This window comes from Dama dama, chromosome 8 (assembly GCF_033118175.1).
Source record: "Dama dama isolate Ldn47 chromosome 8, ASM3311817v1, whole genome shotgun sequence".
Classification (NCBI taxonomy): Eukaryota; Metazoa; Chordata; class Mammalia; order Artiodactyla; family Cervidae; genus Dama; species Dama dama.
The window spans coordinates 9,965,223-9,981,047 of NC_083688.1; the positions used below are offsets into that span (position 1 = coordinate 9,965,223).

At 41.0% G+C, this 15,825-nt stretch overlaps 1 protein-coding gene across 4 annotated transcripts in view; it reads left to right on the forward strand.

Annotated features, from left to right (window-relative positions):
- WDTC1 (WD and tetratricopeptide repeats 1) overlaps positions 1-15,825 on the forward strand; it is a 60,977-nt gene that overhangs the window by 28,098 nt on the left and 17,054 nt on the right. For all 4 annotated transcript variants that reach the window (XM_061148315.1, XM_061148312.1, XM_061148316.1 and 1 more), the window contains exons 4-5: positions 14,061-14,107; positions 14,545-14,656. In XM_061148315.1, coding sequence (XP_061004298.1) covers positions 14,061-14,107; positions 14,545-14,656 — 159 coding nt within the window. The remainder of the gene's footprint in view (positions 1-14,060; positions 14,108-14,544; positions 14,657-15,825) is intronic.

Consider the following 15,825-nt stretch of genomic DNA (forward strand, 5'->3'; position numbering starts at 1 on the left):
GCCTCAAGGGAAGGCTAAATGAAGAAATGAAATGTTGGAAAAATCAGTTTTATAAGCATCATACCAAATCAGTAATTGATTCAGACAAAAATAATCAGTGAGTTATCCAACCTTTGGGTGGAAATTGATGTTTGCACAATGTAAAAGTACTTTCTCACAAACAAAAGGGAAAATAATAACATTAGAGTGGAGAAACCTGGTCTGTCTGTGCTCAATCTCATCCAACTCTTTGCAACTCTGTAGGGTGTAGGCTGCCAGGCTCCTCTGTCCATGGGATTTTCTAGGCAAGAACACCGTAGTGGGTTGCCATTTCCTACTCCAGGGGATCTTCCTGACCCAGAGATCAAACCCATGTCTCTTGCATCTTCTGCATTGGCAGGCAGAGTCTTTACCACTGCGCCAGCTGGGAAGCCAGAGAAACCCGGTAGACGCCACCTTAATTAACATCAGGTGCCACCTGATAGTGTGCACTGAGGAGGACACAAAATCACCTGGGTGGTGGTTCTGTCAAAATGCATGATCTAAAACTAATCATGAGGAAATAATCAGACAAATCCAAACCCAGAGACATTCTCCAGAACAGCTGACATATTATTCAGAAATGTCAGTGTCAGAAAAAGAAGGACTGAGGAACTGTTCCACATTAAAGGAGACTAAAAGGAAAATGACAATTAATGCAGCATGTGATTCTGGATTGGATCCTCGATCCACAGATTCAAAGTGATAATATTGGACAGTTGATGAAACGTCAATATAGACTATATATTGCATAATAGTATTGTGTCAGTGTCAAATTTCCTGACACTGAAATTTAAGTATATAAAGGGTCCTGAAGTCTGTAACTTATTCTCAGATGGTTCAAGGGGGAAAAGAAAAGTGTGTGTGTGTGTGTGTGTGTGTGTGTGTGTGTGTGTGTGTGGAGAGAGAGGAGAGGGGGAGACAAACGTTAGCAGTTAATGAATTAGGGGAAAGATGTATATGGGTGTTTTTGCACCCATATATTTTTGCACCCATTTTTTTTTTTTAAATAGAGAGTTTAAAATGTTCATTAAGAAAATATGAAGTATTGCAGTGGCAGGAACTGATTAAGAGAGACCAAAGGGAGGTCAAGATTTAAGTTTAACGTTGATTAGGATAAGTTGTAAGGTGTTCTGTCATATAGACCAAAACACTTCTCTGTATTCCTTGGACACCTTTGCTGAGCATTCCTTGTCCCCATCTAGTTTTATGTGCTAGCTCATCTTGTCTCAGTGAGTTTTATCCTAACCAGACAGGACCAAATACCCTGGGATTTCAGTTTGTGACCTGCAGTCCTCACTTTGTTGGCAGGGAGCTGTTTGCTTTCCACATCGCTAGGGTTTTCCAGGTCTGCCTTAAAAAGTTCTGATCATACTTTGATCCATTCTGTCTCTTCCACTCATGGGATTTCTTGGCACAATGCTTGGCATTAGCACTGAGGTAGAGAGAGGGAGAAGAAAGGACCCTCTTTACAAATAAGGAGAGTAAAAAAGCACTTCCGTTCACATGAGTGGTAGAAATAAGATTAGTAAGATTTATATCAGGCCTGTCTGGCCTTAAATTTCATAGTCTTTCCCACCTCACCCATGCGTCTGCTTTTTTTAAAGTCCTTAACAAATAGTTCTTAGCTTGGTGGATTTATTTTTCTGCCTTTTTAGTTTTATTAATAATGACCTTTTAAGTTGCATACATTATATATACCCCAACTTCACAATTGGTTTGATTGCTTTTTTGTTTATGTTTTGTTTCTTGTGTAAATTTGAGCATAAATTCACTGGAAACAAATCATATCAAACTAGTGAGGTTTTCTTTTTGAATATAGTTGGTATGGTAGACCAGGATAGTTTGATAGAGTAACCTGATTCTAATGAAGACTTGTCAGAGTTTTTTTTTTTTACAATATCAGTTTAGAGAAGGAAATTTGACAACGTTTATCAAGTAGTCACCCTGAAAGAAAAAGATGGAGCAGAGATCTGACTTTGTGAGAGATTTCAAGGACTATCCTTTAGATCAGGAGTCAGCGGATTATGACTTGGCAGGCCAAATCTAGCCTGCCCTCTTTTTGTTGACTTGAGCTTTTTGGGTTTTTTTCACGTTTATGTGTTTTATATAAGTGGACCATTCACTGGGTTTTTTGTTTTGTTTTTTAGTACATTCACAGTGTTGTGCAGCTACCACCATTACCTAAGTCCATACATTTTATTACCCAAAATAGAAGCTCTTTACCCATAGCACTCCCCATCCCCTGCCCCTGGCTCCACCCCCTGGCAACCACTCATCTATTTTCTATCTCTGTGGATTTTCCTATTCTGGATACTTCACATGAATGGAATCATGTACTATGTAGCTTCTTGTATCTGACTTCCTTAATAAGGGGGCTTCCCTTGTGGCTCAGACAGGTAAAGAATCTACCTGTAATGTGGGAAACATCAGTTTGACCCCTAGGTCAGGAAGATCCTCTGGAGAAGGGAATGGCTACCCACTCCAGTATTCTTGCCTGGAGAATTCTGTGGACTGAGGAGCCTGGCAGGCTACAGTCCTTGGGACCTCAAAGAGTCAGACACGACTGAGTGACTAACATCTTTTTCATTTCCTTAATATGATAATTTCAAGATTTATCTATGTTGAAGCATGAATAATACTTCATTCCTTTTTATGGCAAAATAACATTCCATTATATGGATATGCCACATTTTATTTATCCGCTCATCAGTTAGTGGATATTTTGTTTGTTTCCACTTTTTGACTATTGTGAATAATGCTGCTGTGAACAATTGGTGTAGAAGATTTTGTGCAGACATTTATTTTCAGTTCTTTTAGTTATATACCTAAGAGTAGAATTGCTGTGTCATATGGCAACTCTATGTTTAATTTTTTGAGGAACTGCCAAACTGTTTTTCCAAGTGGCACCACCATTTTATGTTTCCACCAGAAATGTACAAGGGTTCCATTTTCTCCATATTCTTTCCAATACTTACTGTCTTTTTTTTATTACAGTCATTCCTAGTGGGGGTGATGTGCTATTTCATTGTGGTCTTGATTTGCATTTCCCTAATGACTAATGGAAGGAAAGTTATGACCAACCTAGATAGCATATTTAAAAGCAGAGACATTACTTTGCCAACAAAGGTCCATCTGGTCAAGGCTATGGTTTTTCCAGTGGTCTTGTATGGATGTGAGAGTTGGACTGTGAAGAAAGCTGAGCACAGAAGAATTGATGCTTTTGAACTGTGGTATTGGAGAAGACTCTTTGAGAGTCCCCTGGACTGCAAGGAGATCCAACCAGTCCATCCTAAAGGAGATCAGTCCTGGGTGTTCATTGGAAGGACTGATGCTGAAGCTGAAACTCCAATACTTTGGCTACTTCATGCGAACAGTTGACTCATTGGAAAAGACCCTGGTGCTGGGAGGGATTGGGGGCAGGATGAGAAGGGGACGACAGAGGATGAGATGGTTGGATGGCATCACCGACTCGATGGGCATGAGTTTGAGTAAACTCCAGGAGTTGGTGATGGACAGGGAGTCCTGGCGTGCTGTGATATCATGGGGTCACAGGGAGTCGGACACGACTGAGCGACTGAACTGAACTGAACTGAATGACTAATGATGTTGCACTTCTTTACATGTGCTTATTGGCCATTTGTATATCTTCTTCTTTGGAGGAATGTCTATTCAGATCCATTGACAATTTTTATTTTTTTAATTAATTTATTTATTTTAACCGGAGGCTAATTACTTTACAGTATTGTAGTGGTTTTTGTGATACATTGATATAAATCAGCCATGAGTGTACATGTGTTCCCCATCCTGAACCCCCCTCCCACCTCCCTCCCCATCCCATCCCTCAGGGCACCAGCCCTGAGCACCCTGTCTCATGCATCGAACCTGGACTGGTGATCTATATCACATATGGTAATATACATGTTTCAATGTTATTCTCTCAAATCATCCCACCCTTGCCTTCTCCCACAGAGTCCAAAAGTCTGTTCTTTACATCTGTGTCTCTTTTGCTGTCTCGCATATAAGGTCATCATTACCATCTTTCTAAATTCCATATATATGTGTTAATATACTGTATTGGTGTTTTTCTTTCTGGCTTACTTATAGGCTCCAGTTTCATCCACCTCATTAGAACTGATTCAAATGCATTCTTTTTAATAGCTGAGTAATATTGTAATACTACAAGCTATTGTAAACAGTGCTGCGATGAACATTGGGGTACACGTGTCTCTTTCAGTTCTGGTTTCCTCGCTGTGTGTGCCCAGCAGTGGGATTGCTGGGTCATATGGCAGTTCTATTTCCAGTTTTTTAAGGAATATCCACACTGTTCTCCATAGTGGGTGTACTAGTTTGCATTCCCACCAACAGTGTAAGAGGGTTCCCTTTTCCCCACCCCATCGCCAGCATTTATCATTTGTAGACTTTTTGACAGCAACTGTTCTGACTGGCGTGAGATGGTACCTCATTGTGATTTTGATTTGCATTTCTCTTATAATGAGTGATGTTGAACATCTTTTCATGTGTTTGTTAGCCATCTGTATACCTTCTTTGGAGAAATGTCTGTTTAGTTCTTTGGCTCATTTTTTGATTGGGTCATTTATTTTTCTGGAATTGAGCTTCATGAGGTGCTTGTATATTTTGGAGATTAATTCTTTGTCAGTTGCTTCATTTGCTATTATTTTCTCCCATTCTGAAGGCTGTCTTTTCACCTTGGTTATGGTTTCCTTCGTTGTGCAAAAGCTTTTAAGTTTAATTAGGTCCCATTTGTTTATTTTTGCTTTTATTTCCATTACTCTGGGAGGTGGGTCATAGAGGATCCTGCTGTGATTTATGTCAGTGAGTGTTTTGCCTGTTTTCCTCTAGGAGTTCTATAGTTTCTGGTCTTAAATTTAGATTTTTAATCCATTTTGAGTTTATTTTTGTGAATGGTGTTAGAAAGTGTTCTAGTTTCATTCTTTTACAAGTGGTTGACCAGTTTTCCCAGCACTACTTGTTAAAGAGATTATCTTTTCTCTATTGTATATTCTTGCCTCCTTTGTCAAAAATAAGGTGTCCATAGGTGCGTGGATTTATCTCTGGGCTTTCTGTTTTGTTCCATTGATCTATATTTCTGTCTTTGTGCCAGTACCATACTGTCTTGATGACTGTAGCTTCATAATATAGTCTGAAGTCAGGCAGGTTGATTCCTCCAGTTCCATTCTTCTTTCTCAAAATTGCTTTGGCTATTCAAAGTTTTTTGTGTTTCCATACAAATTGTGAAATTATTTGTTCTAGTTCTCTGAAAAATACCGTTGGAAGTTTGATAGGGATTGCATTGAATCTATAAATTGCTTTGGATAGTATACTTATTTTTGTTATATTGATTCTTCTCATCCATGAACATGGTATATTTCTCCATCTATTTGTGCTTTGACTATTTTTAAACTGTTATTTATTGTTGAGTCATAAGAATTCTTTGTATGTTCTGGATAATAAACCTTTATCAGATTATGTGATTTGAAAATTTTCCTCTCATTCTGTGGATTTTTTCACTTTCTTGAGAGCACTTTTGACTCACAAAACTTTTAATTTTCTTGAAGTCCAAGTTATTTTCTTTCTTTTTTCATTTACACTTTTGGTGTCATATTTAAGAAGCCATTTCCTAATACAAGATCACAAAGATATACACTTGTGTTTTCTTCTAAAAGTTTTATAGTTTTAAGTCTTCTATGTATGTCTTTTATCCATTTTGGGTTAATTTTTATATATGGTGTCATGTCGAGGCCCAGTTTCATTATTTTGCATATACCTATTCAGTTATGTATATGGGCTTCCCTCATAGCTCAGTTGGTAAAGAATCTGCCTACAATGCAGGAGATCCAGGTTCAATTCCTGGGTCGGGAATATCTCCTGGAGAAGGAAATGGCAACCCACTCCAGTATTCTTGCCTGGAGAATCCCATGGACAGAGGAGCCTGGCAGGCTACAGTCCACAGGGTTGCAAGAGTCAGACATGACTTAGCGACTAAACCACTACCACCATTCAGTTATTGGGCTTCCCAGGTTGCGCTAGTGGTAAAGAACCCACCTGCCACAGCAGGTAGACGTAAGAGACTTGAATTCGATCCCTGGGTTGGGAAGATTCCCTGGAGGAGGGCACGGCAAATCACTCTAGTACTCTTGCCTAGAGAATCCCATGGAGAAAGGAGGCTGGCGGGCTGCTGTCCATAGCGTCACACAGAGTTGGACACGACTGAAGCAACTAAGCAGGAGCGGCATTCAGTTATTACAGCATCATCTGTTGAAAGACTACTCTTTCTCTCATTTGAATTGTCTTGGCACTCTTGTTGGAAAGCAGCTAACCTTACATAAATGTAAGGGTTTATTTGTGGCCTATGTGACACCACTAAATCTTGCCTCTGCTTACCTCCAAAACCTAGCTTGCCTTACTCTGTCCCTTTTATCCCTATATTCTAGCCACTGGCCTTAATTCTATATCTATAGCATGCCAAGCCTGATCTTACCTTTGTACTTGTTCTTTCCTATGCCTGGCATGCTTTTCCTTCTCAGTGTTCAAATTTCTTCTCAAACATATCTATAGGGTTTCCCTGACCAGTGTATCTAAAGTATAACCCATCACCATGTTTTCTTTTCTTTTAATTAATTAATTTTCTGGTTGCACTGGGTCTTCATTGCTGTGCAGGGGCTTTCTCTAGTTGTAGCAAATGGGAGCTAACTCTTCGTGGTGCATGGGCTTCTTATTGCTGTGGCTTCTCATGTTGCAGAGCACAGACTGTAGGCGCACAGGCTTCAGTAGTCACAGTATGTGGGCTCAGTAGGTGAGGCATATAGTTCTAGGGCACATGGGCTTCAGTAATTGCAGCACATAGGCTCAGCAGTTGTGGCTCTCAGACCCAGGAGTTTGCAGCCTCAGTAGTTGTGACCCACAGGCTCAATAACTGTGGCACATGGGCTTAGTTGCTCTGTGGCATGTGGAATCTTCCTGGACCTGGGATTGAACCCATGTCCCCTTCATTGGCAGGTGGATTCCTATCCATTGCACCACCAGCTAAGTCCCACCATGTTTTATTTTCTACATAACAGTTATCACTGTCTGAACTCATTTTATTGATCCCTGTGTTTATTTGTTTTTTTGTCTCCCTCATCACTGGAGTTCTCTATCTTATTTACCACCATAGCCTTTGCATATATAAGAGTGCCTAGCATATAAGAAATAAAAATAAATCAGTCCATCAATCAAATAAAGTGAATTTGCTGGGATAGACAGCAGATACAGGTCAGCATAAGGAAAAAGTTTCTCATATGAATTATGGTTGTTGACTCACCCCACTATATTCATACTTAGACTTTTACTTAAACATATAGCAGTTGAAATATATTTTACCTTATTTTTTTAGAAATATGTTTTAAATCGTTCCTTTTAATGACTTCTAGGAGGATTTTTCCTTCCCTAGTAATCATAGTTCACATCAGGCTGTACTGTAAGTCTTAAATTATCATGGTGCAGGGGACAGAACATATTTGGACTTGATTTCCAATTTTGTTACTCAGCTATCACAGTGTTTTACAAATACTGATTTGTTCCCCACAACAATCCTATGAGGTTATGTATATTATCACCTTTTTTTTAGAGATGTAAAATCTGAAACACAGAGAAGTTATAGGACTTCCTCAAGGAAACACAGCTTGTGAACCCAGAAACACATTTACTGTCCTTTATGAACAGTTTAATGAACTTTGAAGAGTAATTATGTGAAGCAGTTAGGACAGAGCCTGACACGTAGTATGATGAGTTTTAGTTATTCTTGTTTCTCTTACTACTCTAGCAGGTAATTTTCAGTCACACTAAAATTTGAGAAAGCATTGAACTCGGTTAAAGAAGCAACAGAAGGATTTTATGGAAATGTTTGTGTACTCACATCATTCTGCCTTTAAGATAACTGAGTTTTATTTGCCTTCAGGACTCACTACATATACTGCAACTGTGTAATCTTAATATGTTAAGGCTAATAAACAACATGTATTATAAAGTTTAAATGAATTGGTATACATGAAAGCTTAGCACTTACAGGTACATAGCAGACATTTCAGTTTTGAGGGAGATACCCTGGAATTTAAAAAGGCAGTATGACACCATGGTTAAGAGCCAAGCTGTGGAGTCTGTCAGACATGGATTCACATTCTTACTATACTGTTTATGCAATATGGATATTAACCTTTTTCTCATTTAAAAAAATGAGAATAGTAGTAGTATTTCCATCATGAGGCAGTTGTAAAGTTTAAATCCGTGTAAGTGAAGGGCATAATATTGTCCCTAGAGGATGGTGAGATACCACTTATTATATATTAGCTACTACTATCACTATTATTATGATTACCTTTTTTCTTCCCTTTATTGAGGTATGATTTGCATAAAAATAAAGTACGTAGGTCTCAGGTTGGATGAGTTTTGACACTTGAGTAACCACTACTCATGACAAGACAGAAAATACTTCCATCACCGTAGACCTTCCCATGGTGCCCTTTCCAGTCAACACTCCTCTCTCAGAGCAACCACTTTTTGGCTTCTGTCTCCAAAGATTAGTTTGTTTGTTTTCTATTTCTCCCCATAGGTTAGTTTTGCCTGTTCATACACTTTCTGAAACTGGAATTACACAGTATGCATGTTTTTCTGTTTGGCTTCTTTTGCTTAGCATCATGTGTTTTGAGTTTCATCCACATGGTTTCATGTATCTATAGTAGTTCCTTTTTATTTCTGAGTAGGATTACACTGTTTGAATACACTACATTTTGTGTATCTCTTCTCCTGTTAATGATCATTTGGGTTATTTCTAGTGTGGGACTTTGAAAATTGAAGCATCTAGGGATATTCTTATATCAGTCTTTAGGTGGACAAATGTCTTCATTTCCCTTGAGTAAATACCTAAGAAATGGAATTGCTGGGTCATAGGGTAGATATGAATTTGACTTTATATCAAACTGACAGTTTTCTAAGGTGAAAGTAGCAGTGAGATCTCTTTTTAACTTGGGTGGGAATAAGGGCGGCATTTGAGGTAATCCAGCACAGAGAAATGTTTAGAGTTATATAGACCTGGGTTCCTATCCAGGCTCTGGTGTTAACAGTCTGAGTGACTTAATTTAATATCTCTGAGATTTAGTCTTACCTGTAAAAAGGGAATGACAATAGGGTCATGTATATTGCTATCTAGTATTCTACCCAGCAGTGGCATACCAAGCTGGGGGCAGTAGTGCAGGCTTGTAAGGGGGTGTGTGGTCTGTAAAGAATTTAAAAGCAGTAAGAAAACCACCTAAGTGTCCATCTGCTTTTTATCATCATTATGCACCTGCAGCTCTAAGCAGTGTCAGTGATAAAATGCATCTCCTTGCCTGCTTTTCCTCCTGTATACTAATGCTGCCTAGCAATTATAGGAATTTATAATAAATAGTAATTATAATCAATCTTTAATCAAGTTAAGCAGGTAGTAAGAGGTTGGAATTTGGAACTTGAGTGAGATTTGGGACTTTTGTTGCAGGTTCGTTCTCTGTGCGGTTTGTTTCTTCCTTATTCCTGGTATGCAAGGCTCACCGTAAGTAGAGACATGGCCAGGGTTCCAGGGAGCCAGCCACACAGAGGTCTGTTCCTCTCTCGGAGCCATCTGTAAACAGCCACTCCTCTCTATTTCTTTAAAGTTTGAGGTTTTCTTCCTTCTTTTTTACCTACTGTTTAATTCTGATATGTCATAGGCATATTTTCTTCCACTGTATTCAACTTAATCCTAGATCACGTACCTCATCTAAGCCAGCCTTATTTATCAAGGCCAAAACAAATCCTCTTAAACATCCCATGCCTTATATAAATTAGCTTCCCAAACACATATTCTAACTTATAGAGCCCTTTATTAATGCTTTTTGTCAATAGTTACTTTGTATTTTTATAGAATCTGATTTGGACTTTCTCTTTATGCTTTCTCCAACTTAACCTGTCTCTGAGCTGCTTTTTACTGTGTAAAAATGAGTCATAAGTATGTTTGTCTGCTGTGGCCTGTCTTCTGTACTTTGGATGGGCTACTGATTTGAGGACAAATATAATAATCCTGGAAGCATTCATGCACTTTTCGGACAGTGTTTAAGAGCCCGAGCCCTTGAGTTAAAATGCTTCCTGATACCACTGCTTAGCTGTGCTACATTAGCCATGTCCAACGTGTGGGTGTGTGTTGGTTTGGTTTATACTACCAAGCAACTCTCCAATACCAGCTGGTTCTCTACAGTTTAACTCATTTCTGATACTGTCTACCTGGAGATAGTATCCGATCACTTCGTTTAGGAGCTCAGTCCTTAACTGCTGGACCACCAAGGAAGTCAAAAGCTCAGTCCTGTAAACAACCCTGCTGCCCTTCAGCCCCAACAGCTGCTTCAGACACCAATTGCAAATCCAAGTTGTCACCTGTGCTTTTGACTAATTGTCGATTAGAAGTCCAAGGGGCTTCCCGGGTGGCTCAGACAGTAAAGAGTATGCCTGCAATGAAGGAGGCCCGGGTTCGATCCCTGGGTCAGGAAGATCCCTTGGAGAAGGAAATGGCAGTCCACTCCAGTATTCTTGCCTGGAGAGTTCCATGGACAGAGGAACCTGGCAGTCCACAGGGTCGCAGAGTCAGACACACTGAGCGACTAACATTTCATAAGTTCCAAACCCATTTTCCTTGGTTTCAATTAGTTTGCTAAAGTGACTCACAGAACTCAGAGAAACATTTTACTTACTAGGTTACTGGCTTATTATAAAACGGTATAATTCAGAAAACAGCCAGATAAAAGAGGTGCATAGGGCAAGGTCCTTGGGGTGGAATACACAGCTTCCATGTCCTCTCCTGGCATGCCACTCCCCCCAGATCTCCATGTGTCCCAACACAGACGCTCTCTGAGCCCTGTCCTTTTGGGTATCCCATTACACTGGCTGGCTGATTAAATCTTCGTCCATTGGTGTCAGTTCAGCCTCCAGCCCCTTCCCCCTCCCTGGCGGTCAGGGAGGTGGGACTGAAAGTTCCAACCCTCCAGTCATATGTTTGGTTCTCTGGGTAACCAGCCTGTATGTAGCCTTAGGTGCTTCCCAAAAATCTCTTCATTAACATAAACTCAGGTATTAGTTAAAAGAGATTTGTTATGGATATCACGATATTTTTATTACTTTTATTACTTAGAAAATTCCAAGGGTTTTTAGGACTTCTGTGCCAGACAGAAGGATCAAGACTATATCTTTCTAAAAAAAAAAAAAAAAGACTATATCTTTCTGACATACAGTAAATACATATAAATTACAGAATCGCAGCAGCTTACCTAACCTCTCTGAGTATTGGGTTTTCTTGGGGGTTTTTTGGCTGGGGGGAGGGGAGAGTTGTTTCTTTGTTTTGTTTTGTTTTGTTTTTTTCCTTTTTTTTGGTCACACTGCTCAGCTTGCAGATTCTTAGTTCCCTGAACAGGGACCAAACCCACACCCCCTGTGTTGGAAGTACAGAATCTTAACCACTGGACCTCCAGGGAAGTTTTTCTTATCCATGAGATAAGTAATGATACCTATTTCTTAAACAAGATGATGAATGTAGAATGCTGTAAAATTTCTAAGGCTGCCGTAACAAATTGCCATAAACTTAGTGGCTTAAAACAACATAAACGTATTATATTCTAATTCTGTAGGTCGGAAGTCTGACCTGGGTCTCACAAGCCTAATGTCTTGATAGGGCTTTGTTCCTTCTGGAGTCTGTAGAGTAGAATTTGTTTTCTTGCACTTCCCAGTTTCTAGCATTTCTTGGTTAGAAGAAACCTTCCACCTTCAAAACCAGCAGTTGTCGGTCAAGGCCGTTTCACACTTACATCTCTCTCCTCTCTGCAGCCAGGAAAGGTTCTCTGATTTTAAGGATTCCTGTGATTGTATTGGGCTCCCCTGGATAAAGATAATCTCCCTATCGCAAGGATTTTAACCTTAATCACATCTGCATCTTTGCCATCTACCATAATGTATTCGTGGGTTTCAGAAGACCAGGACATTGACATTTGTAAGGGGGCCGTTGTTCTGCCCACCACAGGTGCAAGGCACTATGCCTAGCTCTTTGTAAGCCCTTGGTAAGTGACGAACATTGAAAGCCCTCAGCACTCTGGGAAACTGCAAGCTGAAGATGTAACCCCTGGGCACAAGTAATTTAAAGCCTGGTGGGAAAATGAGAGGGGTGAGGACAGAAATGAATCTGATTCAGGAAGAGTGACCAGAGCCGTGTATGGGATTTCAACCTAGTGCCATGGGAAAGTGAGAGGCCGCAGGTCAGCCAGTGGTCTGGCAAGTTGAACAGAGTGAATGTGTTAATTATGTATTGAAGTGCAGAACCTACAAAGACATGAGGTTCAACCCACATGAGAATTTTTATAGGACACTGGGTGAGAGGGAAGGAAAAGGCAGAGGAAAAGCCTCTGCTGATGAGAGAGTCAGGGGTTTGTTCATGTCTCTCAAGTCTTCCCACGAGCCCCACCAGACCTACTTGTTCACTGTGTAGCAGATACGTGCCGAGCACTGTCCCTGGCCTCAGGGATACAGTGAGCGTGGTCACAGAGGCCACTTACCCCCGCTCAGTCTGGTGAAACAGACAACCATGTCAACACAGGGCCGTGATACAGCCTGACAGTAGGAGCCCACAGGAAGGGTGTGCCTCCTTCCCAGGTTTATGGGGTGGGAAAGGCTTCTTGAGGGAAGTGCCCATGAACTGAGACCTGAAGAATGAGTTGATCAGTATGCTCTGAGCCACAAGTAACAGCCCAGCACATTGGTGACCTTAAACCAGTGATATGACTGGCTCCTGACTGGAGCCCAGGAGTCGGGTAGGCATCAGGGTGGGTGACTCTGGTCATTCTGGCTCCATCTTTCTGTGATTCCTTTGGCTGGGCTTTCCTCTCCATGTTTATTTCACTGTCAGGCTGGCCACCCTCATGGTCACAGTTCTCGGAGTCACATCAGGACACTCAGCATCCACAGGAAGAAAGGCGTCCCTTTTGTAGACTCTTTTCTGAAAATGAGAAAACTTCTTTTCTACATGCTGTCAACTCCTGGCCCCCGTGCATCCAGTTGGTGTTACAGGCTCATTTCTGAGCCAGTCCCTATGTCTGGGTGAATGCCAATTTGGCTTAGATCTAAGTTCCTGAACCCACCATTGTGGAAAGGGCAATGAACTTATACTTCCTGAAATACATAGTCTTATTTTGGGCTGGACAGATGATGAAATGAAAATCAAAATGCCATTAGGAATGAAGGAAAGAATAGAATGTAGGAATGGAAGTGCCTTTTTCTCTTCTTCTCCCATGTAAGACTTGTTTCTGCTACTTCATACCTTCTGCTTTTCATGGTTTCTGTTTCCTCGTAATTCTAGCTTGCTATGACTTCTCTCTGTGAATGCTTTCAACTTCAGCATTTGTCATTAAGTGCCTCACTTCTCCATGTTTCTCAATTCACACCCCTGTGCTTAATTTACCTTACTTTACATGTACTTGAAGTAAGCTCCAGAAGACCAGGGACTTTGTTATACCCCCAGCATCTGAGCAGTACCTGGCATGCAGTGAGTGCTGGATAAATATGTGCCAGATGAATGCAAGATCAAGCTTCTAGCTAACTGGCTGCCTTTCAGTCAGTTGGGCTCCTCTGTCCAGATTTTCTGTGGCTGAGGGGCTGTCCCTGGTAGCGACTGTTAATAGATACCCCTCTAGTGGTAGGAGCAGAAATTTGTTTGGATACACTTCCACTATTACCTGAACTTCAGTTTACTTTTCTGCAAATAAAATCAATAAAATCTTCCCTTTGTGGCTCAGAGGGGTTCAGTATCAAGTGGAATTATGCGTATGAAAGTGCATTATATATTGTGAACTGCAAGGTGGTTTGATTCAGTCCTGGTCACTCACATACACCTAGAAAACACTGATGATGGAAAGGCTATTTTATCTGTCCACTTCTACTTCTTGACATTGAGTTCTCCAGGAGAACTTCTAATTGGCTCTCTTCTTGTCCCCCAGGGTCACTCAGGATGTGTCAACTGTCTGGAATGGAATGAGAAAGGAGAGTAAGTATGAGATCCGGCACCTACGGGTGCTGGAGGAGGATATGGAGAGGTTGGGAGGAGGGGATTTTCCTTCCTCTTTGTAGATCTAAGGACACGAGTGGACCCAGAAGAGGAGCTGGGTCCTCTGCTCTCTGCTGTCTCCTTAAGTTTCATTCATCAGGAGCAGCGTAAAGTTAAATAATGAATCCCAGATAGATGGAAGGTTGGATGACCTTCCAAACTCTGTTTTTTTTGATAAGCTAATGCATTTAAGGAACAATGAGAAATCCTCAGAACAAAATAAAAGAGAATCAATCACTGTTTACAAGATAACCTTATATTCTGTGACACATACTGTTGTTCTTAAAGTTGTGTGTGGCCTAAGTCCTTTTCACCTGGGACACACGGGATAGCGGAACTTGAGGAGAGGTCAAAACTGTTCCTGTCTCTGCTTGCAGCTTGCTGGCCTCTGGTTCTGATGACCAGCACACAATTGTGTGGGACCCGCTGCACCATAAGAAGCTGCTTTCCATGCACACAGGACACACTGCAAATATCTTTTCTGTCAAGGTGAGCAGGGGAAGCCGCAGAGCAGATGAACTGTGTGACTGGGTTGTGTGTGTGGTCGTGTTTGCATGTGTGTCTCCCACCTACTCTGGGGGTCACAGACATCTTTGTGATCTGAGCATCTGCTGGTGATTTCTAAAACTCTCTGTCTCTTTTCCATGCGCTAATTCCTCTCTCAGAGCCAAGAGGTCAGCTCCAAATGAATGTATACGCATGTGAGTGGTGATGATATAAGGTATGGTTCTGAGTATGAACTTTGATAGCATAGCAGGCAGACCCGTGTTTGACTCCCTTATTTGCCTCTTGGAAGCTGTGTGAACTGGGCAAATTGCCTGACCTCTCTGAGCCTATATACCCATCTATAAAAAGGAAGTAGCTAAGGAAAATCCCTCAAATTCATGAGTAAATAACTTAACTAAAAAGGGAAGTAGCAATCCACAGGGTTGATGTTACAGTTTACGGAGATGGTTGATAAAAAAAAAAAAAAAAGCACCTGGCACAGGTGATTGTAGGAAATGAGTCTGCTGTTTGTTGGTGGAGGGGACTTACAAATGTCTTCAGACTTCTGAAAGTGAAAATGTCCAACTCTTTGTGACCCCATGAACTGTATAGTCCACCAGCCCGCTCTGTCCATGGGATTCTCCAAACAAAGATACTGGAATGGGTAGCCATTCCCGTCTCCAGGGGATCTTCCCGACCCAGGGATCGAACCTGGGTCTTCCACCTTGCGGGCAGATTCTTTATGGTCTGAGCCACTGGTGAGGCCTCTCTTCAGACCTCAGGAAACGTGTTATGTGAAAGTAACGTGAGGCTTGTCCCTTTTGGTTCCAGAGAACAGACCTTGGATTAGTGACTATGAGTTTTCCAGAAGCAGATGTAGGCCTGATGAAGGAAAGAACTGTCTAATGCTTAGAGGTATTTGAAAAAGGCAAAATGGGCCTTCTGAGGATGTAGTCAGTGTCCCAGCACTGAGGTATTCCTCACTGGAAACTTAAAGGAAATGACCTTTAAGGACGTTTCCAGCTCTGACATTCTATAATGGTGTATGTGAGAGTGAAGCTGTTCTTTGGAAAGCCTCACTAATCCAAGAAATCTTTTCCTGATTAATATCAAGACCAATTACAAGAAGCCTGAAGAGGAAGACAGATTCAAGAGCTCAAAACCAACTTATT